The sequence below is a fragment of the Canis lupus genome, chromosome 26 (genome assembly GCF_048164855.1).
Source record: "Canis lupus baileyi chromosome 26, mCanLup2.hap1, whole genome shotgun sequence".
In the NCBI taxonomy this organism is placed as follows: Eukaryota; Metazoa; Chordata; class Mammalia; order Carnivora; family Canidae; genus Canis; species Canis lupus.
In genome coordinates, this window is record NC_132863.1 from 18,033,403 (window position 1) to 18,059,005 (window position 25,603).

The following is a 25,603-nucleotide window of genomic DNA, read 5'->3' on the forward strand; positions in this document are numbered from 1 at the left end:
GCTCCTGAGAGGCCCTCATCACTCTCTTCAGAGGTGAAACTCCTACACTTTCTTTGCACACTGTTGTGAACTAAAAGAGCACAAGACCATGCTCAAGAGTCTTTAACATAGCCATAAAAAAGAATGACATCTTGCCATTTGAAACAACATGGATGGAGCTATATGGTACAATGCTAAGTGGGATAAGCCAATTAGAAAAAGACAAATACCATATTTCACTCATATGTGAAATTTAAGAAACAAAGATGAACCAAGGAGGAAAAAGAGAAACAAACTAAGAAAGAGACTCTTAACTATTGAGAACTGTTGATTACCAGAGGGGAGGTGGGTGAGAGATGGATGAAACAGATGAACGGGATTAAGAGTATACTTATTGTGATGGGCACTAAGCAACCACTATATTATATATATATATATAAACATAATATTGTAGGTTATCTACGTCGGAGTTAAAAATTTTTTAAATAAAATGTAAAAGTCTCAAACATTTATTTTATAAAATGGAGTTTGTGAAGATCTCAGCATATTGTACATTTATTATATATGTCAGTCTTAGTTTTCGCAGAACAGAAGGAGGTAAAGCTAGGACAGGGCTTGGTAGCAATCCATCTCACTGTTTCTCTAGGTTCTTGGTTTTTTAAATACCTTCTGCTGTCTTAGCCAGGTTTCTTGGGTAGCACTCTGACTTCAAACCACCCATTATTTTATATTCAGGGATGAGTTACGGGACGATGGTCAGATAAAACACAGTAATTTGTTGGGTTAAAAATACCATACACACACACATACACACACAAAACCATATGACCTACAAAAAACAGCTTAAAAAAAACCCCATAGTAAAATGCCTCATAGATAGTGAGAATATAAAATGAAACATATCTATTTCTAAGGCATTCTTTGTTTTAACACTTCTGACAACATTTCTATCACAGCTCATGGAAAGAAAATCATACAGCTTTGTTGGTCTACATCCAGTTCAATGAATCACATGAGAAATAAACTATTCCTCAGTAGAAAAAGGACAGGATACTTATAATTAAAATCCTTTCTGCAATCTGATATAGAACACATTTCAAATAAAGACAATTATCATTTCAATATATAAACTCTCAAACAAATAAATCTTTTACTATATACTTTACCATTGTCTACAGATAAGACTCCCAATATAATATATGAATATTATAGATTTACTGCCTAGTAAATCTATAACGTGAGATCTAAAACCTGTGTTTTATTTATAGTCTGCTTACTTGATTGACTGCCAGTCCATCGTAACCGTGAGAGGAGAGTTACGGAGAGCAGTGAATGACCTCCCTCGACATGTGGGCACAGGACACTGCAAGAAGATTAATTCACATCCACATTTTGATAAACTACAATCACATCTAAGGAAAATGCAAGTTAAAATGCTTCATTTAATACTACTTTTACTTGGTCACAGAATGGTGTTATAATAAAATGCAGTATGAGCATAATGACTACTTTCTTCTACATTGATTCTATATTACAAGCTTTTGAGGCACTTTTCCAGCTAGTCCCTCTTGATTACTGCTCTTATTCCTTTTACTGTGGGTGTGCAAGGCTCCTCACAAGCCTCTCACACTGAGCACATATTCCTTCCTTTGTGCACATTCAGTCTCCTGATCCTTGAATCTTGAATGCCCTCTCGCATTCACAATATCCAGCACCAATCCTCCCCTTTTCTAAAGTCTTCCTGGGTCTTCTTTGATCCCGAGCTCCCCTATCTCACTTGCCTTTGCACTGTGAGACAGTCCACAGAGACAGTCCTCAAAATGTAAATGTGTTTAAGTTTTTAAAAATCACTTATCCGCTATTTGGACCTCAAGATGCATTTGTAAATTCAGAGATTGTGGCCAACTGTATTTTCCAAATATGGCTGCAACAGTATTTTTCCATGAGCCTTTCTAGAACCCTCCCACTCCCCCATCAAAAGATGGAGTCTGATTTCCCTCTCCTGGAATCTGGACAGGCTTATGACTTATTTTGTAACCAATAGAAGTGATGCCACCTGTTTTCTGAAGCTAGCTCAAAAGAGGCAGCCATTTTTTCCTGAGAGCTGGACCTGTCTCTTGAAGCTATCAGCAGCCATGTGAGCAGATTGAGTACCCTTAGCTGCCATACCATGTACAAGAAACCAAAACCAGGCAAGAAAGACACATGGAGGAGAGATGCCCAGCCAGCCCCCAGCCACTCCAGCCTCTTGCTGTTCAGCTCTATCTGCTATTTGACTACAATTCCTTAAGAGATCTAAATGGGTAACTACCCAGCCAAGCAATTCTTCCAAACTTTGGACTAACAGAAGTCTTGAGAAAGAATTAGATGACTGCTGTTATTTTGAGCCACTAAGTTTTAGGGTGATTTGTTATATAGTAACAAAAATAGTGACTAAAATATGGATCTCCTGAACAAACATCTTTCTTGTCACTTCAATTCATGCAAGTTCAGACACATGCAGAACATTTCACACTAATGCTCATCCTGCGAGTCAGCATTACTACCCACTACATTGGAGAGCATGGGAATACTTTGACCAAATATAGTTTACAGAAAATATCCAATAAATCAGGATTGAAATTCTAGCCTCTGAACTAAAGACAAAGCCTGAACCTTAAGCCCAAAGAGTAGATGACACTCATTGACCAACACCACTGATTATTCAGAATCAATAGCCAAATCTCACACATCCTGTTCTTCCTAGAAGAGAAGGAAACCTTACAAATTTCAATTAGTGTAAAAATGTAATAAATGTAAAAATTTATTAAAATCCAAGGATAGTAAACACAATTCCAAAAAAGAAGAATAGATATGGTAGTCTCCCTGCCTTATCAAAAACTTTAATGAGATCAATATAAATAGGATTGTACAGGACCAGCAAAATGAAATGGACTCACATGTCCATAGGACAGTGCACCATAGAAGAAACAATACACATCAGTAGGACTGATAATAGAGGACTTAATTAATAAATGGTGCCAAATGGCTTTCACTTCAAAGAGCAAAATTAGGTCCTTAGTGTTATGCCATTCCCAAGATTAAATTCCTGATGGGCAAAAATCCAAGTATAAAAACGAAACTTAAAAGTATTAAAAGAAAATGTAAGAGATATGTTTATAACGCTCAAATGAAGAAGGCTTTTTAGGCAGGGCATAAAACATAAAGGTCATAAGGGGAAAAAAATGATCAATTTAATCTGTCAAAATGTAAAACTGTAGAACAAAAAATATACCACAAAGAGATAAAGCAACTACTGGGAGAACATATCTGTAATATACATAATCAATGATTAGTACCTAGAATTCATAAAGAATTCCTATCAATAGTATAAACAGGAAAATAAGCAGAAGATTTAAACAGAAAGTTCAATAAAGAAGGAAACTGGATGGCCAAAAAGATGTGAAAAGATGTTCAACTGCAACAGAAATTCATATTAAAAATGAAATGCCATTTACACCCATCAGAATGGCAAAATTTTAGAAGTCTAACAATACCAAGTGTTAATGAGAATACAGGGAAATGGCAATTATTTAACACTACCAACAGAGGGGTAAGCTGGGACCAACACTCTGGAAAGTCATTTGGCAACATCTAATAGTTAACAATGTTATATCCCACAACTGAGAAATTCCTCTGCTAAGGAGGAATGTACAAGAATGTTCTCTGCAGCATCACATAACTGTAAAATACTGAAAATAACACAAATGTCCACTAGGAGAATGGATAATAGTAGCTATTCATTCAATGGAATACTCCACAATGGTAAAGATGAAAGAATCAGGTATGTATTGAAATAGGTAGTCTAAAACAACCAAGTGAAAAAAGAGTTGGCAGAGTGTTACATTCAGCATACTATTTATGTAACAGCACAACAAAAAAGTGCGTGGAACTGGGGAGGGCAACAGAGAGAGTTCAACTTTGATAATATTTTATGTTTAAAAAATTAAGTTAATGGCGATCCCTAGGTGGCTCAGCAATTTAGCGCCTGCCTTCGGCCCAGGGCGTGGTCCTGAAGTCTGGGATCGAGTCCCACATCAAGCACCCTGCATGGAGCGTGCTTCTCCCTCTGCCTGTGTCTCTGCCTCTTTCTCTCTGTGTCAATCATGAATGAATAAAATCTTTAAAAAAATAAAAAATAAGCTAAAATCACAAAATATTAGTACTTGTCAACTCATAATGGTGCATATACAGATATTCTCTCCACTTTTCTATGGCTTTAAGATCTATAATAATCTTGGGATGCCTGGGTGGCTCAGTGGTTGAGCATCTACCTTTGGCTCATGGCATGATCCTGCGGTCCTGGGATCAAGTCCCACATCAGACTCCCTGCATGAAGCCTGCTTCTCCCTCTGCCTATGTTTCTGACTCTATCTCTCATGAATAAATAAATAGAATCTTTTTAAAAAAAATCTATAATAGTCTAAAAAAAAAAAAAGAAAAAAGGAACACATCACTTTCAAGCAGCAGAGTAAAGGAAACAACGTGTATACCTATTAAGTCTAAATATAAAAATATGAATGGAAAGAATACACATTCACTTCAGGATAATGATCTCTGGGAATGGTACAAGCAAGGGGGTACCAAGGAGATACTAATATCGGTTTATATCTTTATATCATTATGCTTTATATCTTTAAAAATATATCTGGGGGGCAGCCCAGGTAGATCAGCGGTTTAGCGCCGCCTTTGGCCCAGGGGCCTGATCCTGGAGACTTGGGATTGAGTCCCGCGTTGGGCTCCCTGCATGGAGCCTGCTTCTCCCTCTGCCTGTGTCTCTGCCTCTCTCTGCATCTCTCTGTGTCTCTCATTAATAAATAAATAAAATCTTTAAAAATATATATATATCTGGAACTGGCAAAATGTACATTCTGGGTGGTGACTGGAGAAATATTTTACCTATTTTTCTATACCCTAAATTATTTCTTTTTTTTTTTTAAAGATTTTATTTATTAAAAAAAAAAAAAGATTTTATTTATTTATTCATGATAGACACAGAGAGAAAGAGAGAGAGGCAGAGACACAGGCAGAGGGAGAAACAGGCTCCATGCTGGGAGCCCGACACGGGACTCAATCCCAGGACTCCAGGATCGCGCCCTGGACCAAAGGCAGGCGCTAAACCACTGAGCCACCAGGGATCTCCTCCCTAAAGTACTTCATAATTTAAAAATTGAAAATTAAAAATAAAAATTAGCTCCGTGTACAGAAACACTGGGAAATGTTTTCTGTAAAATGATCTGCCTTCTTTGCCAAGATAATTCAGTTAAAGAATAGCTTACCTTTGTGGGAAGATTATATTTTCCATCTGGAAGAGAAAAACTCTGAACTTCTCCACATGCAGCACAAAGAAAAGCCATCTTGGTGCAAAGAGGCTTTATATTACTGACACGAACCACTGTCCCTCTCAGAGCAATGTATTTTCCGTAGTAATTTGCCCGGACATTCTTGAGGTGTGTCAACGGCTCATAGTTATACACCCTAAAAGCAAAAACAAGAATGTATTTATCATTGAATTTACAAATGAACCAACAGTGAACATTATCTATATTTTCACAACTTCCTTTTAGGAGCAACTGGAGTTCTCCAACCATATCATCCCTATATATCAGAAATTTCACAAGAATTAAATCATCCTTAAAAATTAAAAAATGCTAAATCTCCCCTTTTCTTCTTGTCTCACTGGCTGTTCTCTGATGGGGAAAAAAGGGGAAAAAAAATGCCAACAGGAAAATTTTGGCAACAAAAAAATGACTTCCAGTTTCTAATTTCTTTTTCAAGAACCGTTACACAATGTCTTCTATAAATTCTAGAAAAGAAAAACAAAACCCTGATGATTACCTTATTCATTTCTTCTAATGAGAATTTAAAATCTTAAAGATGAATTAAAGAAAAACAAAATTCCATTTGTTCTGTGTCTAGTAGAAACCTCAAAATTTTAACAAAATATAATCAAGCACTTAGTGTATTACTTTTCAAATAGCAGGGACTTGATAAGGACACACCCATAATCAATCTTTACCAAAATGTGAAGGTTAGGAAATCATCTCATTTTAGGCAGGAAAAGTTTATTTTTGTCATGATTTCTTTGAAGAATTCTCAGTGGGTTCACTTAGGTGTGATAACCAATAGATGGCAAAGAACTCGTACCCTTTTTACTGATTTCTTTGGTTTTATAAAATGAGGTTCTCCTTCTTAAACAGTCTTAAATGCCAGATTCTAAATAATACCTTAATGACAGCAAATCCTCACCTGGCATGAATGTGTGGCACATTTACCATTGTTTCCCCATCCCTAGAAAATCCTTCTTGGGCTTGTAATTCAGCTGCATGCCTTTCAAGGTCCCTAGTTAATACCTAAACAAAACAGGTATTTACTCAAAAGTTGGAACAAAATACCCTCTTGAAGCAAAACTCTTTTTTAGAAAATATGAAGTTTATGAATATAAACAGTTCAGAGCAGAATATTAACAAAACTGTAATAGCCCTTTAAAACTCTGATATTTAATTGTAACTACTTATAGTGGATTGTTTTACCTGGGGTTTTGTTGTGTCTGGAATGGAAAACTCCAGCATTCCTGTCTACTACTTTATGTTCAAACTAAGCTTAATAGTAAAAGTCCTTGCAATAGTCCTCAAAGCTATTACTTTTGGACAGGCTCTGGTGATAACATATTTTCTACTTCTCCATATTCAGTGATTTATTAAGGTAGAGAAAATAGAGATAACTTCTGAAATATCCAATACGCACTCCCTTGGCATTTGATATTAAATAGTTAATAACGTCTTGTATATAAAGCAGTATGCTGACAATCTTAAAAGTGAAAACGAGATGTACATATACAGCTATAATTGCTATAAAGACCACAAAGATTTAGAGACAAAATACTATGCAAGTTTTGAAAAAAAGGTCATGAGAAAGGTTTCCTGGTGAGACAATAGTGTCAGGCCCCCCAGATTTGGATATGCAATGCAAGGGGCATTCCACGGTTAAGGGATAGCATGTGCAAGAGATCAGACAATTGAAAGACTCCTGAGGAGAGCTCAGCTAAGCTGAAGGGTAGTGAGTGGAAGTGGGGAGGAAGTTGAATCAGATCATGGAAGCCTATAACACCACAAAAAGGATTTAGATTTCACTCGGTAGAAAAGTAACTACAGTTTCCAAAGACAGATCATGTTTTATCAGGTATAGCAATAGTTTAGGAAAGATAATGAAGGTTTAAGACTGAGGCAGTAAAGGTGGAAAAGAAATAGATTTAAGAGATGTTTCAGAAATAGAAATGCAAGCATGTGGTGACTTGGATACAGAGAACTAATGAGTGAGAGGAGACTGAAGACAACACCAAGGTTTCCAGTCTCAGGTACCAGCAGTGGACACATCTTTGTAATGAATTATTCCTGCTCCTGGCTACCATTACCTCCTCTGCTCTATGTGCAGTTCTCAGTACCCCCTTTAAGACCCATAATAACTCTACCATCTCTACAAAGTCCTCTAAGCTCTCTCCATTTCTCCCCAATAACTCTTTATCTCTGAATGCAGCCAGTATTTTATCTGTGCTTGTTCTGAGATTTACTAGTCTTTTCCTTGAAGCATTTATCTCTTTGCCAGCCTAAATAATACTTTTACATATATTGTGTCAATTGATCCTGAGAAAAACTCAGGCAGACACAGCACATATTGTTATTTTCAGTTTATATATAGGGACACTCAGGAAGTGTAAGTGACTGGCCTCATGCCACAGAACCTAAATCTGAGTTGCTTTCTAAGTTTGCAACAGATAATATGATCCTAGTCTTATCTTCCCTGAAATTGTTTCTAAGGAACTCTTTAATTTATGTATTATCTTCAATAGACTAAACTAATTCAAATAAATTAAAATAAATGCTATATTTAGATAAGCTATTCTACATAAAATAAATGGTATCTATTAAGACAAGATTGTAAGCTTTCAGTCCTAGCCAACATCTGTTGGTTAAAAACTAAGTATCTTTTAGAGAAGATACTGTTACTGCAAAATCTTCCTTTAAAATTTTGACAGAAGTCTGCACAAAATAAATATTTACCTGATGTATTGCCAGACCCATGCAAGCCAAGGTTTTCTCAGGTGTATCCCTTAACTCATTTGCTATATTTGGTACCAAGTCAGCCATTTCATTGTCTTCTGTTAGTTCTTTAAAATCCACCAAAATACTTCCCTTTCTTTCTATTTCATCCTATAAAATATTAAGGCATGAACACAATGATGCCTTTTTTGGAGCCAACTATCATAACTAAACATTCAATTACATACTTTGAAAAAGAATATGTTTATATGGTGAAAACAATGGGTATAATAAGCTTTACATCAAACATATTTACACTATTTAAAATATATTAACTTATTTATGCCTCTTCACAACTCTTTGTGGTATTAATACTACTATGCCCAACTGATACAGGAGAAAACCAAGGTACAAAGAATGTAGGTAATACACCGAAGTCCACACTGAGCTAAGTGGCAGAGCTGGGATCTGGATCAAGGCTGTCTGGCTGCAGCATCTCCTGATTAATAGCATCTCAAACACATTGTTCAAGAAGATAATAGATAAAGGTAGACTAGTAGCTTTGTTGTATAGGAATCTTACCTTATCATATAAATCAATACGCCTTGTGAAAAAATTTTCAAATGCTTGAATCTTCTGAATAAAAGGAGAGCTACTGCTGTAAACTAATCCAACAAAATGGCATTAGCACTAATAATCACATGTGTACAGGCATATCTTTCATGAGACGGAAGAAACACTTAACATACATGGTAGAAGACTTTTAACTACTTTGCATTCTGATTACATTTACATAAGAATATACATAAGTACTGAGTGAATAATTAAGATTTTTTTTTTTAAGATTTTTTTATTTATTTATTCATGAGAGACATGGAAAGAGAGAGGCAGAGACCAGAGGGAGAAGCAGGCTCCATGAAGGGAGCCCGATATGGGACTTGATTCTGGGACTCCAGGATCATGCCCCGGGGTCAAAGGCAGGTGCCAAACCGCTGAGCCACCCAGGGATCCCAATAGTTAAGATTCTAAAGCAAGTTTAGGTCTGCATAGTCTTAAATGCAAATAAGAAGTATCTCTCTATAAAAGCACCAATATCTGGAAATCTTTGACTGAACCGCTGATACTTAATAGGACCTAGTAGTTCAAATAACTTACATAATAAAGCTTAAAAAATGAAAACTATAACAAAGCCAAAGCTAGACACATGAACTAAATTCTTATTTAGAAACAGAGCTAACAACAATCAGTCTTTGCAAAGTAAATTCTACTAGTCCAAATTGCCATATCCTGCGATCAGTGGAGACAGACCACTACTTACTTCACTCCAGTCCTAAAACCTTTATACTATAAAGTTCTGTAACATTTTCAAATTGGTCTTCCACAGCGATACAATAACATGAAGTAGTTTCGAAGTAGAGATGATTAAACCCAAGGCATCTCCTGAACTCCATCTTTAGGATCAGTCTAAAGATCACTTCTAGTGTTCTGGGCTAACTGCCAGGGAAATACTGCATGTTGGTAGCTAAGGCATTCTAAAGCAACAAAAGACATATCACTTAGGAAACACATCTGTGTATATAGTAGAAACAGACTCTCAATACAGAAAACATTTGTAAAGCACTTTATTCATTCACCAAATGAACACTGAGTGCTTCATATGGAGCAAGATCCTTGCCCTTAAAATACACAGCCTAGTGTACACATAACCCATAACTCATAAGACATAATAAACATAAAAACTGTAAAAACCCAGGAAAAACTAGTCTCCAAACCTCTAAATATGTGTATGTTAGCTGATGTTCTTGATTATAAAAGGGGAGATTCCTTAAGTGTGTTTCTACACAAACCTGTGTTGGTGGTATCTCAGTTCCAAGCCCACCCTCCTATTTTTCTGCTCTGTGATGCTGTAATTGAGATCTGCACAGTGCATTTTCCAGACTTCTTTTAAGCTCTGCCAACTGGAGCCACTTTAAAGACTGGAAGGTGGCAAGAAAGGAGGATTTTATTTTTGTTTCTAATTCTTTGCAGCATCTCTCCAGCTGCAGAAAATAGCTACAGTTCCAGCCTCCAGCTATAAGCATCAACTGTGCAATCCTCCCACTGGAGTTACCGGCAACAACTAGCTTCATTCACTGCAGTGATCTGAGCACAGATTAGAAGGGTACCCTTTAGAGGTCCAAGTACTACTTTGAGGGGGCCCCTCAGTAGCTGAAGCAACAGCTGTTCCTCTGAATTCCTAGGTCCTAGCAACCTCAGAACTTCTTACCTTTTGTACCCTCAGCCATAAGAATAGATGCTGCTTCCAGAAGTTACCATTAGCTGGGGGCTTATCTCAATGCTCCTCTTTTGCTCTTTAGACTTCCATCTGTATATTCAATTCCCCGTATTAAATCCCTTTTTGAAATACCTAATGTAGTTTCTGCTTTCCTAATTGATATAAAACCTAAAAATATTCTTGAAACAACAACATTTAATTGTTTGAGTGAATTAAAATTAAAGAAGGTGGTATCTATCAATAAGCCAAATGAATTATAGTAATAATATGAGATGTAACATCCAAAGACAAGTTAAGAAAATAGAATTTACAATACTTTTTGCACTTTTAACTCTACCTTCGGAGAAATAAAGCTTCCAGCCTTTATATGGTATGAACTGGTCCAATGTTGATTGTAGTAGCGAAGACTGTGAGGTTTGTTCTGAAGAAAACAGAATACACTAATTAGTAGAAATAGTATATGTGCTGCCAAGCAAGCACTAGCTCAGTAGAAATAGAACATTTTTTCTAATTTGCTTCTCCTTCCAACAATGAGAAATTGATATGGTATTACTAGTTGCAGGTAAAGTTAGAGGTTTCAGTAAAAACGTTGGATTTAATGTTTAAATACTATTTTAAGGAGTAACATCATATAAGACTCTAAGTTAAACTGTTCTCTGTAGGACAGGCAGTTTCCTTCATGAAGGAAAAAAAAAATTGAACAATTTTTGACCTCCTCTACCAGAAGTATGTTTTCTCATGGTTTTATTCAGATCAGATCTGTGTTCTTTTTCTCTCCATTGTCCTGTGAAGCTCCCACCACCTCTTCCTCTTTTCCAGCTTTGAAATCTTCCTCGTCCAAATCCTCTGCCTCTATAGTCTCCATTCATATTTTCTAAAAGATAAAGACCAAAAAAAAATCCTCATCAAAATTACAGTGAAAATAGTGTTAAGAATGTAGTAACATAGTAAATACAAAATTAACATATTCTAATGTGAGATTAACAAACAGGCCTGCAACAGTGTAGCTTCAGACACTCCAGTTACTTTAAGTTACTTATTTCCATCTCTCTCTTTAAGTTTTTATTTAAATTCCAGTTAGTTAACATACAGTGTAGTAAGTCTCAGTGATTCAACACTACCATACAACCCCAGGGCTCACCACAAGTGCACTCCTTAATTTCCATCACCTATTTCACCACCCACCTCCTTCTGGTAACTATCAGGGGTTTTTTTCTCTATAGCTAAGAGTCTGTTTCTCGGTTTGTCTCTCTCTCTCTCCCCCCCCCCCCACTTTGCTCATTTGTTTCTTAAATTCCACATAAGAGAGGCACCTGGGTGGCTCAATGGTTGAGTGTCTGTCTGCCTTTGGCTCAGAGCATGATCCCAGGGTCCTGGGATCGAGTCCCACATCAGGCTCCCTGTGGGGAGCCTGATTCTCTCTCTGCCTCTTTCTCTGTCTCTCATGAATAAATAAAATCTTACCAAAAAAAAAAATCAGATTGTTTGATAGCAGTACTGAGCTCCCAACTCCGTCTTCAGACTCCCGCGTGAAGCGCTACTTTGAGAAGACTACATGCCATACCTTTTAGAAATGGGATAAGAGTGAGAATACCTAGTAAAGAATTCAAAAACAAACTCAAGAAGGACTGTAGAACTGAACCCACGGGTGGGTCCGCTGTGCTTCGTTAAATACCCTCCTTCATTTACATCTCCTCAAGCTGTTCTGACTTGCAAAGGATATAGGTCTCCAAGCTCTCAGTTCTCAGCGGGGCAGGCTCCCGGGTGGCAGCAGGTGCACTCCGCTTGGCTCTCCCTTATTCCAGGGGGAAAGGAAATAGGCGGGGCCAGGAAGAGACTGAAGTCCGACGTCCTCAGGTGACGCCTGCCCAAGTCCCTTCCGTCGCAGTCCTTCTGACGTCCCCGCGCGGGGCCAAGTCTCCCGTGTCGGAGCAGCTCGGAGACCTCCGTTCCTCACGACACTTCGCAGGCTCTCGGGAAGATATTTAGCTACTCACGCTGAACTCACCTGCTTCCAAAATCTTTTTTGGCGCGTTTTGTGACGTAACTTCCGCCCAAGGAGCGGCGAGACGAGAGGGAACGGAGTGCAGCCAATCAAGGAGTTCGGCCAGGCGGAAGCTGCGAGGCTCCCGGAAACTGTCGGGAGGGTCCGACCGGAAAGCGGAAGCGGCGCGCTGCACGTGGGGGCGGTGCCGGCCGGAGGCTTCTACGTCCGTTCGGCTGGTGGTAGTGAGGCTGGCCGCGGCGGCCGCGGAGGACGAGGGGCGGGGCGCGGGGGCCGCGAGAGGCGCTGAAGCGCGGGGAGAGCGGCTGAGCTCCATGGAGGACTCAGGAGAGCCGCTGGACCCTCAGCCACCGCATCCCGGGGACCACCGCATCCGTGACGGCGACTTCGTGGTGCTGAAACGGGAAGATGTGTTCAAAGCGGTGCAAGTCCAGCGGAGAAAGTAAGTCAGGTGGCTGGCCTTCGGGGTCGCCGTCCCCGCTTTCTAGATACCCCTTCCCTGCAGGTCTTCCCACAGAGCATCTCCCGCCAGGGCCCCGTTCTTGATTCTCTAGTTCCCCAACCTCCTCCTTCCCTTGGTCTTCCCACAGCGGCCTTTTCCCCCAAAGCCCCATTCTCGGCCCTCCGCGTCCCATTCTCCCCTATCCCCCCTGTCTTCCCGCAGAGTGCCCCCTACCTGGTTTCAAGCCTGGCCTTCTGCCCTCAGCATCCATCTCGTTCCGCGGGGCCCCTTTCCCATCCTTGCCCCTCGGATGCTCAGGTGCTCTCCCCGCCGCCCCCCCTCCCCCCGCGTCCTTCTCCCTCTGTCCAGGGTTCTTCCAGGTCCGTGAGACGTTCTCTCCTCTTATCTCACAGAACCCATCAATCATCCTCTGATATCCTTGCCTCTCAGGGTTCTCCCCTTCCCTACCATCCTTTCACCCTGTTCCCTCGGCAGGATCAATCCCACAAAAATGAAACCTCTGCGACCTTTTCTGCCCCGTAGGCTCTTTTCTCTATCCAAACTGGAATAATTGTTTACACCTAATTATATCGGAGAACAACTTCTCATAGCACGTAGGATCACTCTAGGGTTCCCTCACTTTATGGGAAGGGATATGAGGTCTAGGAAAGTTAAATTCCCCAAAAGCAATTCGCTCAGGGTCTCAAAACTTGAAATTAGGCTTGATTTGTGAGCCTACTGGTTAGTTATAACTCTGTTTTAATATTAGAGAAGTGGGAATTTTTCGTGACTTCACGACAGGGATGTTGAGGTTGTTAAACCCCAACAGCTCATTCATGCTGAAAATCTGTTGAGATATTTCAATTAGTTATCTGAAAAGTACAACCAAGCTTTCTTTTGAGTTAGCTTATTATAGTACTTTTGACAATGAAATAAGTTGAGTTCAGTGTAAGGAGAACAGTTTTCTGCAGACCATAGGTTTGGTAGTGGTAGATTTGGAGTTTCTAAGAGTGCACGTGAGATGAATGATTTTACTCCTGTGTGAATCAAACTGTTGACTGGTATTTAAAGTGAAACAGGTATCATTGGAAAATAGTCAAGTAACAGTTCCCAAAGCACCATACTGGTGACAACCAAGTTTTATTGCACGAGAATCAATTTAGTAAAGACAAAGAAATACAGGGTGGTGGGGGGCGGGGGGAGTTCCCTTTAGTCCAGAAATGTAATATCTGCACCATTTTCTTTTTAGAATTTCCAATTAGAAATATGGGCCTGGGCCAGCCTTCAAGTATGTATTTTTTGGAAAGAGCCAATACTACTTATTTAAATTTTATAATTGAACAGTGCAGCACAGCAGTGCAGCAAAGTCCTTGTAAGTTTGATGAATGCTTCCAGAGTTTATACAGCTGTACAATGGCCATACGGGTGAAACTTTGGTCTTCTTTCCTTTTTCATACTGCCCTTTTAAGTTGCTTGATTTTAAAATGTGATTGTTAATGTGCTCTTTTAGACAAGAGCTTTTTCATTACCAACAAGGCAAATAGTAGCATCTTCATTTCTAAAAAGTACTTTGTAACCATACGAGACATATTTATTTGGAAACACTTTTCATTACTTCTCTTGGCAGAAGCCAGTACATTAATTTCCATTTTATTCAATAAATGACGCTCTGAGTTCATCTACACTGCAAGGCAGACTCTCCCTTCACTCTTCTTTGAGTCTGTACACATCTGATTGAGCAGAAACAATCCTGACTCACTGAGAAGGAGACTTAGCAAATCTTACTCCTTCTCAGTGAAAACATGGCACCACATTCTTCTGCCTGGTCCCCATTTTCCTGATTGGGGCAGTGACCTCTTGTCACATATCAGTTTGAGTGACCTACTCTTCTTTCCATATCAGACCAGCTACCAGAAGGGTAAATCCAACCCAGCTCAGCCTCAGTGTTTCATTAGCACCAGGATGCTCAAGGGATGAGAGTATGGGATGTATATCTGGGCTAACTGAGTTTCAACTTGGATTGACTGGATGTATGTCAGCAAATATTTGGAGAGTGCGTTATGTTCTGTTATGTTTTAGAAACAAGGCACTTAGCAAAGAATCAGAATTGATCCTATATCTGGATCACTTAGGATCTCATGGAGTTCACTCAGATGGTTCAAGTGAAGAGATTTAATGAAGATGTGACACATACACATACAGTGATGTGGCAAGATTTAGAGAACCAACAGAGAGTGGGAATGCACCCAGGGGTCTATCAGTGGTGGGAAACTTTTGGCAAGGGAGGTTGGGTGATGTGATCTATGGGTTCTGTCATAGACTCCTAGAGCACAGAGAAAGGGAAAGAAGGTGTGGGGTGGGGCACAAACAAAATTAACCAGTATGTGTCTTCCAGGATTCAGAGTTCTGTGGACATGGGCCATATCCTAAAATTAAGGGGGGCTTCGTGAGATCCATTGGTCTTTCCTGGAGCAGACTGTGTGGTAGAGTAGAAGGAACCAGGCTTTGGGATCAGGCAGACCTGGATTTTAATCCTGATTCCCACTTTCTAACGATGTATCTTGGACAAGATACTTTTCCCTAAGCCTCAGATTGTTCATCTGGGAAGAGCTATGTCCTAGGATTACTGTGAGAATTAAATTAAAAAAAAAAAAAATCGGGATCCCTGGGTGGCGCAGCGGTTTGGCGCCTGCCTTTGGCCCAGGGCGCGATCCTGGAGACCCGGGATCGAATCCCACGTCAGGCTCCCGGTCCATGGAGCCTGCTTCTCCCTCTGCCTGTGTCTCTGCCTCTCTCTCTCTCTCTCTCTGTGACTATCATAAATAATTAAAATAAAATAAAAAAAAAAAAAATGAAACACGCTGGCACGTACTGCCTAGCTACTGGTCAACACTCAGCAGATATTAGTTTTCTTTTTATGTGTGTGTAGGACTTTCCTTTTAAATGATAATAAGATAAAAATCCAGGTAATGGGGAAAGCTGAGGCTGCCTGATCCTCAGTAGAGCATTGTCAGTGTTAGGCAGCATTTCCAAACATATAGAATATCAGTAATGTTTATTTGTAAATATATTTGCCTTTACTGGGTAATTTTATTTGTTTGTAGTCACCACACCCAATGTGAACTCATGACCCTGAGATCAAGAGTCTCATGCTCTACTGACTAACCCTGGTTTTACTAGATAATTTTTTTAAAAAATAGCCAGTTAGACCAGGGAATTTGTTAAATCCTTGTCATCTCAATGACTGTTCAATTTTGCGAGTTTCTCGCTAGAGTTGCAAGGGGTGTTAACACTGTGTGTCCAGTGGCCTGACAGTGACTTTATGCTTTATGCTATTCATGAGATCCACAAAGCTGTGAGTTTGGATGTCCTGTCAGTGCAAATTGGAGTCAGAACAAGGCCTCAGAAGAGGAATGTCTTCTGTCCTTGTTTCTCCTTCCAAGTTCAGTGTTTTTGTGGGTTCTTACTAATTTTATGTCTCTGCCCCAGCCCAGTTCTCTCTAGTTCACTTGTCAGTTTATGTTCAGAGATAACGCTGATCATTCTTTATGGAGACCAGTTTTGAAATAAACTTGATTGAGCCTATCTTTTCTATACTGAATGCAAATGAGGTTCAGCTATTTGCATTTTCTTCCCCAGAAAAGTAACTTTTGAAAAACAGTGGTTCTATCTGGATAACATCATTGGCCATAGCTATGGAACCACATTTGAAGTGACCAATGGAGGAAGTCTTCAGCCTAAGAAGAAGAAGGAAGAGCCTACTTCAGGTACACTATTTTGGATATATGAAATAGGTGCTCTTGAGCTGGCTAGTCAGAAACCTGTTGACCCCAATTTTAAAATGCTAACCCAGGCTATCCCCAAAGAAATGTAAACTTATAATCTAAGAACTGTAGCTTGGTGGAATGAAGCAAGGTCTGCCTTTGGCTTTGGGTCCCTGGATTCTGGCTCCAGCCCATCACTAACTGGCTTTCTGACGTTGGGCCAAATTTTTAATCCTAGAAGAATCCTTGCTAGTTCGGTGCTAGAACAGGTAGAGTCCTTTCAGTGCCCAGAAGTTACATAACAGCTGCAGGCAGTTAGCATGTAGGGTAGGAGTAAGAGTCTGGCTTTGACTTTAACTGACTATGTTTAAGTTCCAAGTTCATCACTTGCCTTGTAACCTTAGGCAGGTTACTTGGTTTCTCTAGGGCTTGTATCTTCATCTGTAAAATGGAGCCATAAATACATTTTATGTCAAGGCTATAGCCAGTGTTCAGTCATGTAACACATAGAAAGGTCTTAACCATGCTTTGCCTATAGCAAAGGCCTCATAATTTTAGTTGTCATTGTTAATTAAATACTATAACACTTGTTAAAATAAATGTACCTGAAATATTTTATTAATAAAATAAAATAATTGGCTTTTAGAACCAAACAACTAAAATACTAACCAAATCAAAGTTTTGGTTCAGACCAGTTAATAAAATGCTTTTACTCTAACCTCCATATTTTTATTTAGCACTAAATATGGTCCAGGCATGATTAGGCACTGTCCAAGTCATCTTATTAAGTGTACTGAGCAGTGGGGAACACCAAGAATGAGTAGACAAACAGCATACTTGCAGATGGTGATATGTGCTGTGAAGATGGTAAAACAGGGAGGTATACTGGAGGCTGATTGGGTGAGACATGGCTGAGATAATGAGCTCAGCCCTGAGTGATGGAAAGGACCTAGGCAGAGATCTGTCATGAAAGCAGTGCCAAGTGGAGGGAGCAGCAAGTGCCAAAGCCCTGTGGTGAGCCTGTGCTTGGTTTAAGGAACAGGAGGGCAGTGTGGCTGAAGTACAGGGGTAGTTAGAAAAGGTAGTCAGGGGCCAGAACATATACAACCTTGCAGATATCTTTAGAATGTATTGTAATTGTAAGAAGCCACTGTTTTGTGCATGGGAGGATTCGATGAGCCAGTTTGCATTTTACAAGGAGAATACTCTAGGTGTCTGGGTGGATTGTAAGGCAAGAGTGGGAGCAAAAAGATGAGTTAGAGAGTGGAACAGTCACAGCAACAAAGAATAGTGGATGAGAGGTGGGTCGGGGAGACAGTGGAACTTGAGTGGCTGATGTGCTGAATGTGGACATGACCTTAGAGGAAGAAAGATCTTAAATAACTTCAGATCAGAAGTGTCATTAAGCAATTTCCTTCTTTAGAGACCAAAGAAGCAGGCACTGATAATCGAAATATAATTGATGATGGGAAATCTCAGAAACTTACTCAAGATGACATAAAAGCTTTAAAGGACAAAGGCATTAAAGGAGAGGTAATGTTCAAAGGACATTGTGTTTTGTTTTTGTTTTTGGTATTGAGGAAATTGCTTGGTTTTTAAAGCAGGATTTACTTAAGGTGAAACATAAAAATACTGTTTTTCTATTAGAAATAGTTTGACATGTACATGCCATTCCATATATCGGAGATTTCATTTCTTATATGCAGGAATTTAAGTGAGTGGCATTACTGATATTATTAGCAAAAGAGAATTTAATAATTTTGGGCGCATCAGAGCTTAACTTGGTTCATTTTCAGTAATGTTTTCAGCCAGTGTCTTCAGAAATGACTGTTCTTTTACTCCCCTTTTCCCTTCATCATGTATCTCTGTTTTGTGGGGTTTTTTTTAACCCTATTTTAAGTGCAGGTACAAAGTACTTGTATTTTATACAAATTCTAGATAGAGTAAAAAGAAATGCGGTTTATTCATTTGGACTTCTGTGGAAAAGGGACTGGAAAATCAGACCTTTGGATACATTCTGGGGTAAGAAACCTCTGAAGTTATCATTTCAGTGGAAATAAAATTTCAGAAAATCCGCTTGTTCCTTTTCTTGTAGGAAATAGTTCAGCAGTTAATTGAAAATAGTACAACATTCCGAGACAAGACAGAATTTGCTCAAGATAAATATATAAAAAAGAAGAAAAAGAAGTAAGTGGATTTTGTTTGAAAAGAATGAAAGTGTCAAATCATTATAAATTTCTGAAATTTTCAAAATAAAATATTTTTAAGCCAGTTTTTAAAAACTAACATCTGCTGTTTTCTTCTTCCAGGTATGAAGCCATCATTACTGTTGTGAAGCCATCCACTCGCATTCTTTCAATTATGTATTATGCAAGAGAACCTGGAAAAATTAAGTACGCTTTGTTTCCTTTCAAAAATATAATTGGGGGAAAATATATCTTTAAGAAAAGTCATGATTTTAAGTAAAATGAAAAACTTGTTCACCTGCATAAAGTGTCCTCCTACCTCATAAACTGTAAGTTCTTTTTACTGTGCCTCCAAAGCAATCTATAATCTTATCAACATAATTTTTGTGAAACATACAAACAAAACTTGAAAAAATGATTAGAGTAGCTGACTCTGCTTAGCTAAAAATAAATGAATCATTCTTTTTTCCTCAGCCACATGAGATATGATACACTAGCCCAGATGTTGACCTTGGGAAATGTCCGTGCTGGCAATAAAATGATTGTAATGGAAACTTGTGCAGGCTTGGTGCTGGGTGCAATGATGGAACGGATGGGAGGTAAGATGTAACACTTTCAGGTTCATTAAAGCACCACCATGATGTGAGTAGAAGGGCCTAAAAACTCAAACACACAGAGAGTGAGGTTGAGTTCCGGCAAGATTAATGACATGGTTTGTGTGGGCCCACACAGCCCCAGTCCCTGGGACCTTCCCATAGAGTCCACATCTCCCTGCCAGTGCTGTGTTGGTGCCCCTGGATGGCAATTACCCTTTCCAGTTTCAACATCAGTGGGGATGTTTCTGAAGCCTTTGGCTGGCTTAGACCTCCAGGACTGTGATTTCAGTAAATTTTTGGATAGCTGGTGCTCATTTTTTTGGCCTGAATTGAGGGAATTGGATGAGAAGAACACAAGGGAAGAGCACAACACAGCATGGTTTGCCTGCCCTCCCTCTAACCCTGTGGCAGATGAGAACTTTCAGCTGCTCTGAATGAGGATTGGATTGGCAGAAAGCTAAGAGCCAGTCACCAATCATGTGACACCCAAATTTTGGGTGATCTCAGGGTTTTAACCATAGTGTCAAGTGGGGGTTCATATGTTTTGGGATGATATTTCCTTCACTGGGAATATTCATATACTGGAAAGACCTGCAGAGGAGCTGCATCATCCTATAGCCCCTGAACAGAGTAGAGACCTTCAGTCTCCATTCTGTGGAGGACTCTTGAGTATTTGCAGAGTCTAGAGTCACCTCCATCAAGCAGATTTTTTTTTTAATCTCTTCAGGTTTTGGTTCCATTATTCAGTTGTACCCTGGAGGTGGACCTGTTCGGGCAGCAACAGCATGTTTTGGATTTCCCAAATCTTTCCTCAGTGGTCTTTATGAGTTTCCACTCAACAAAGTGGACAGTCTCCTAAATGGAACATTTTCTGTGGAGATGTTAGCTTCAGAGCCTAAAGACAGTGCATCAGTTGAAGAAAGTAATGGGACTCTGGAGGAAAAACAGACTTCGGAACAAGACAATGAAGACAGTGTAGCAGAAGGCCCAGAGAGCCATCACCCACCAGAACAGGAAACAATGGAAATCGTCTCTCAAGATCCAGAATATAAGGAGCCTAAAGAGAGAGGAAACAAAAAGGATTATGTAAGTGTTAAGAGTCCCCCTTACCTTCATAATATTCCCTTCAGAGTTTCAGTTAACTTCATTTAAGCACAGATTTGGTTTGGCTTTGGAGCATCAGTGCCCAAGGTAATAAATGCCAAAACAGGTGGAGAAAGTGTGTGTGGGTGTACACACGTGTGTGGTGTATTCTTTGGGATGGAGCTTTAGGATCCAGAAACATTGTATAGGCAGGTTCTGATGGTCCTATTACAAATGGGTTTGTGTTTTCAACCTCCTCATGAATGACCTTCTTGCTTTAGTCCAAATTGATAAATACGTTGAAATGTTTTGACAGACCAGCATTTCCATAAACCTGACTGAATGACCTAAGTACATTAATTTTTTCTTTTTCTTCTTGAAGATTCAGGAAAAGCAAAGGAGACAAGAAGAGCAAAGGAAAAGACATTTAGAGGCTGCTGCTCTGCTGAGTGAAAGAAACGCAGATGGGTGCGTTGATGAAAGAATGCAGATATCTGGGTGTTCGTGGGCTCTGCTTCAAACAGCTTAGAATTCTCTGCCTGTCTGCTTTGATTATAGCTGAAGCAGAGATGATGATTCTGTCTTGATTTTTTAAAGAAAGGAGGCTGCATCTGGTGGAGGTGGGGAAATTGGTTGTGCTGGTTTCAGAGTTTTAGAATAAATTTGAAATTTCTCTAATGACAGTGTATCAAATGGGTCTGTGTAGTCCTGCTACATCTAAGGAGTGGGGTATTCAAATTGATGTATTAATGGCTAATTAGGTAAAGGCTAAGGAAAACCTGACAGGAGGTGTAGACTCAGAGATCTGCCAAGCCAGAATTACAGTGTTGGATTTGTTTCCAGGTGATTTTTTTTTTTTATAATCAAGAATGTCATTAAATGCTACCTAGAGTTGCCAAGGACCACAAGAGCTTTTAATTAATTTTGTGTTTCTTAGAAAGTAATAGCTCATGATTTTATTTATTTATTTATTTTTTTTTGGAATTTGGAGAATATTGTATTTAAAGGTCTTCCCTGTATGAGTCATGGCAAATGAATAGATGATCGTTTTAAGTGCATTTTAAAATCTATGCACTGCTTTGCCGAGTAGAGAAGTAATTTGTCTAATGTTTTCCTTGCAGTTTAATTGTAGCTAGTCGTTTCCATCCCACTCCACTACTGCTGTCTTTGCTGGACTTCGTGGCCCCTTCAAGACCGTTTGTGGTCTACTGTCAGTATAAAGAGGTAATGCTGACATGGAACGGACGGGAGTTCTTTCATCTGCATGTTAATATTCAAATCGCAGCCCTCGAAGTCGTTCTTAATAGAACTCTGTTTATGCCTTTAGCCTCTGTTGGAATGCTACACAAAACTGCGGGAAAGAGGAGGCGTCATCAACCTCAGGCTGTCTGAAACCTGGCTTAGGAATTACCAGGTATGTGTACTTAACAGCAGTTCCAGAGAGCTGATTCTCCTGAGTCGCTCTGGCTCTTTGCAGTAGTGCCAGAAGTTGTTAAATAGAGATACCCCTATTTCTGTCAACAGAGATGAAAGACTCTCCTGCCTATAACTCAGAGAAAGTGCCCTGGGTTTTCCTGACCCTTTTTCCTCCTTTCATGTCAGAGTCTATCACTCTGTAACTCCAGTCCAGAAACACAAACAGTTATGGTTCTTGTTTCTCCAAGGCCTTGAGATCACTGTGGAAGGGAATAACTGATAATAGCAAAATCCCTAGGTCAACAAGAAAATGACTCTCTCCTCTTTGCTGGGATGTCTTTGTAGCAGGTTTTCAGGATTTACTGGTGGGCTCCATGTCAGTTCAGGTCCTTTGGAAGGCATGTGCTAAGATGAAATTAGAAGTGGGAAGGGATTTATTGGGGAGGATGCCTCTGAAAGATGAGGGGGAGAGGGAGCAGGATCAGATGGGAAAGCCCTCAGACCATGGCAGATGTCTGATTGCTATAAAGAAGGGAGACAAAGGAAGATGGAGAGGAAGAGCCTGCAGCCCTGCCTTCAGAAAGTCTCAGCCAGGATGATGGGGAAAGCTAGAGCAAAGATTGCCCATTAAAGGAGCCCTGTATTGGGCAGAAATGTTGCGGTCCTGGGTACCCATGCTCAGTAATCGACTTGGAGCAGCCCATGGCCTCCCTGGGTCTAAAGCTGCAGAGGATCCCAAAGAGCAGCAGCTAGAGGCTTTCTGCTGCCTGAACTCCTCACAGCCAGTTCCCTCTTGAAGGAGCACCTCCATGGCTGCCACAGGCCCTGCCCTGCTGCTTGGACATGGTACTACATAATCCAGAATACTCAAAGCCCTGAACGGACTCTGCCCGTTAGAGTTAACAAGGTATCAGGGAAAGGAAGCTCTGGATATATGTCTAGTAACTACTTCTCCATGGACCCAAGCTCCACCGTTGGCCATGAAGCTTCCTGGAGCCAATAGAAAGAAAGATATGCACAGGCCCAGTGGACTACAAAAACATTTGCTCATTTGCCACCAGAGACTCGCCTCAGGTTTGAGAGCCACAGCTTCAGTTTTATTTTTCAAAAGAAAATCATTTAAGCCAATTTCTACACTTTCATCTGCACTATCAGGTGAAGGAAAGGAGCTCTTTAGGAAGTGGTCAGATTAAATCTTTAAGAGAATCTCTGTCCTTTAAATTCAGATGTATGGCCTGTGTATTGTTAGCATGTGCTTTATCTGCTTAGGAAAACATGAATGTCTTTCTGTCTTGATTAGGTTTTGCCAGATCGAAGTCATCCCAAACTACTGATGAGTGGAGGTGGGGGGTACCTCCTCTCAGGCTTCACTGTTGCCATGGATAACCTTAAAGCAGACCCCAGTCTCAAATCCAACGCAAGCACTTTAGAATCAAACAAGACTGAAGAGCCAGCAGCGAAAAAACGGAAATGCCCAGAGTCTGACTCTTAACCTTTCAAAAATTGCTCTGATTTTTGTCCTCAGGCATTATACAGTTAGTAATTTGACTTTAAATGCCATTACTAATCGTTTTCTCATATTCTGAAAGTAAGAATGTGTCTATACACTTGTTCCTGGGAAGAACAAGTAAGCCTTTGTCCACCTCTGACACAGATAAATTTGGTCTGTCAGAACATCAAGCGAAAACACCCAAGTCTGGGGTGTATGCAGTGGACTGGTATGTATGGCCAATTCTGTTTATTTCACAAAAATCCTCTAAGTACTTTTAGTACTCTGAAAATATCTTGAGAATTTAGACCTCCTAAAAATATATTTATACAAGACTTTGTTTATATGTTAAGCTAAGTGGAATAACACAACATACCTAAAACTTGGGTACTGAAAGCCAGAATCTGTGGAAGAAATTTCTCGTGTTCATTCCACTGTCTTAAACTGAAGCAATATGGCTGTGTGAGTGTGTGAGATTTACAGTACCAAAAATGTCCTCCCTGTTCCCTCCAGTGGAATAAACTTTTTTTAAAACATTAGGTTTTTTTTTAATTTTATTTTAATAGTTGACAACTTAGGAAAGTTCTGAGTATTTATTTTACTGCTTTTTTTTTTGTCGATACACAAAGGTGTAGTAGGGTACTTTTTTGTGTTACTTTTCTCATCCCCTCATTCTTTGTTTCAAAACAAGTGACTATAATTTTTGTGTACTATTGAATTAAAGGAAACAGCGAAGGTTTTTTTCCCCTACCAGGGACTTACAGAGCTACACCCCCACCCACACACGTTTGTGGTTGTTGGTATATATACATATATATATATATATATATATATATATATATATATATGTATATATACATATGGAAACAATGCACTATCTGTATGATCTATGACAAGTTTAGTGCAGGGCTTAGACCAGTTCTCATTGCATTAGTGTCACTCCTTGTCAAATGTATTTTAAAGTGCCTTTTTTGGTGATTATTAATGCTGGTTTGTTGAGCTCTGGCATGATTAGGTGGTTAGCCTTTCTAAGCTCTGAAAACATTTAATCAAATTTGATCATCTACTGCAGCCAAGGAAAGTATTTAGAGTAAGCCACAGCTCTTGTCTTGCTCACTAAACATGCTCATACTGTGTGTTGTTCACAACATTATAGCATAGATGCAGATCATCCAGCAAGGAACATCTCAGAAAAAAAATTACATTTTCCTAGTAGCATGTACTATCCTGATAATGGTCAGTGTGATTACCAAGAGTTTTGATTCCTTTTTCTTAAAACAATTGCTTTTAAAGAATAAAAGTGTTTTTTATTATGATTTGTCTGATTTCCATTAATGATGTGGTCAGTGACACCACATTCACTGGCTTTCAGCTGATTGTGGTATGTGATCTGTCGAAGAAAACGTGCCCAAATTGACACCTCACTGAACACGTCCTTGTAAACAGTCATCATCCACATACAATCAGTCGAGTTTTATCAAGGAGAACACGTGTGCACAGACTGAATTCAGTAGTGTCAGGTCTCCACTGGTTGCTGTTAGAATCCTCTCCTACTTGGGATTCATCCAGTTTTCAAGTCCCATTTCATTTCACTCATTCTGGAAGTCTGCACTACCAAGGCCTTGTGCATTCATGTAGCTGCCCCTGGAGTTGACTTGTGAACTCATATGCCAGCAGCAAAAGTTAGTGTTAACCTGCATTATTTTTTTCTCTTGCATAAAATTTACTTCATCTTTGAAGACTGATGCTTAATTCAATAACTTGAAAACTTAGTATGTGCGAAGATTCCCTGGAGGGCTTATTAAACCCAAATTGTGTAACACCTCAAAGTTTCTGATTCAGTAGATCTGGGGTGGGGCAAAAAATTTGCGTTTCTTAGAAGTTTCCAGGTGATGCTGCTGGCCCAGGGACCACTGCTTGAGAAACACTCCTGTGTGTGCACCCACATCAAGAGCTTGGCAAAATACTTGATGCTTTTGTCTTGTTTGTAAAGTAGATATTCATTTTTGGAGCAAATGAATGGATAATTGTATGACTTCTGAACATCTAGCCACCAGGAGAGTTATGTGAAATAACACTTTAATAAGTGGCAATCAGAAAATAAAGACAAAAATTTTGTAATGTCCACCTTATTTCTTCACTGGGTTAGGATCTTGGAAATATACAGTGGTGGCAATTAGATGATTTTGTAGCTTAGAGGTACACTAATATTGTGTGAAGCATATCCCCCCACCTTTGTCAAATTATAATTGACATGTAACATTGTGTAAATTGGGACACCTGGATGGCT

At 39.5% G+C, this 25,603-nt stretch overlaps 2 protein-coding genes across 8 annotated transcripts in view; one reads left to right on the top strand and one right to left on the bottom strand.

Moving 5' to 3' along the window:
• Positions 1 to 12,699, bottom strand: part of MCM8 (minichromosome maintenance 8 homologous recombination repair factor) — a 42,627-nt gene extending 29,928 nt beyond the window's left edge. For 2 of the 6 annotated variants that reach the window (XM_072800113.1, XM_072800114.1), the window contains exons 1-8: positions 12,341 to 12,699; positions 11,045 to 11,206; positions 10,670 to 10,753; positions 8,640 to 8,722; positions 8,079 to 8,228; positions 6,268 to 6,371; positions 5,298 to 5,496; positions 1,257 to 1,342 (exon numbers count right to left, since the gene is read on the bottom strand). In XM_072800113.1, coding sequence (XP_072656214.1) covers positions 1,257 to 1,342; positions 5,298 to 5,496; positions 6,268 to 6,371; positions 8,079 to 8,228; positions 8,640 to 8,722; positions 10,670 to 10,753; positions 11,045 to 11,206; positions 12,341 to 12,653 — 1,181 coding nt within the window. In that variant the 5' untranslated portion in view covers positions 12,654 to 12,699. Of the gene's footprint in view, positions 1 to 1,256; positions 1,343 to 5,297; positions 5,497 to 6,267; positions 6,372 to 8,078; positions 8,229 to 8,639; positions 8,723 to 10,669; positions 10,754 to 11,044; positions 11,207 to 11,796 lie in introns of all 6 variants that reach the window. The other 4 variants (XM_072800117.1, XM_072800115.1, XM_072800112.1 and 1 more) reach the window with 3 other exon arrangements.
• Positions 12,228 to 25,434, top strand: TRMT6 (tRNA methyltransferase 6 non-catalytic subunit). Of its 2 annotated transcripts, XM_072800123.1 has the most exons (11): positions 12,228 to 12,779; positions 16,419 to 16,546; positions 17,967 to 18,076; positions 18,639 to 18,730; positions 18,853 to 18,936; positions 19,204 to 19,328; positions 20,053 to 20,411; positions 20,791 to 20,876; positions 21,530 to 21,632; positions 21,736 to 21,822; positions 23,125 to 25,434. In XM_072800123.1, exons 1-11 carry the CDS (start codon positions 12,652 to 12,654, stop codon positions 23,314 to 23,316), a joined length of 1,494 nt encoding a protein of 497 aa, XP_072656224.1. In that variant the 5' UTR covers positions 12,228 to 12,651; the 3' UTR covers positions 23,317 to 25,434. The 2 variants fall into 2 exon arrangements, with proteins under 2 accessions (XP_072656224.1, XP_072656225.1); XM_072800124.1 differs by lacking the exon at positions 17,967 to 18,076 and having other exon boundaries at positions 12,503 to 12,779.
• Positions 25,435 to 25,603: the final 169 nt, after the last annotated feature.

What these genes read in the sequence shown, in the direction of transcription:
- TRMT6 (XM_072800123.1), top strand. Translation starts at nt 12,652, where the DNA reads ATGGAGGACTCAGGAGAGCCGCTGGACCCTCAGCCACCGCATCCCGGG. An exon ending in GAGGAAACAAAAAGGATTAT is followed by an intron (nt 20,412 to 20,790) that starts GTAAGTGTTAAG and finishes TTCTTCTTGAAG; the next exon opens with ATTCAGGAAAAGCAAAGGAG. An exon ending in CCTGGCTTAGGAATTACCAG is followed by an intron (nt 21,823 to 23,124) that starts GTATGTGTACTT and finishes TGTCTTGATTAG; the next exon opens with GTTTTGCCAGATCGAAGTCA.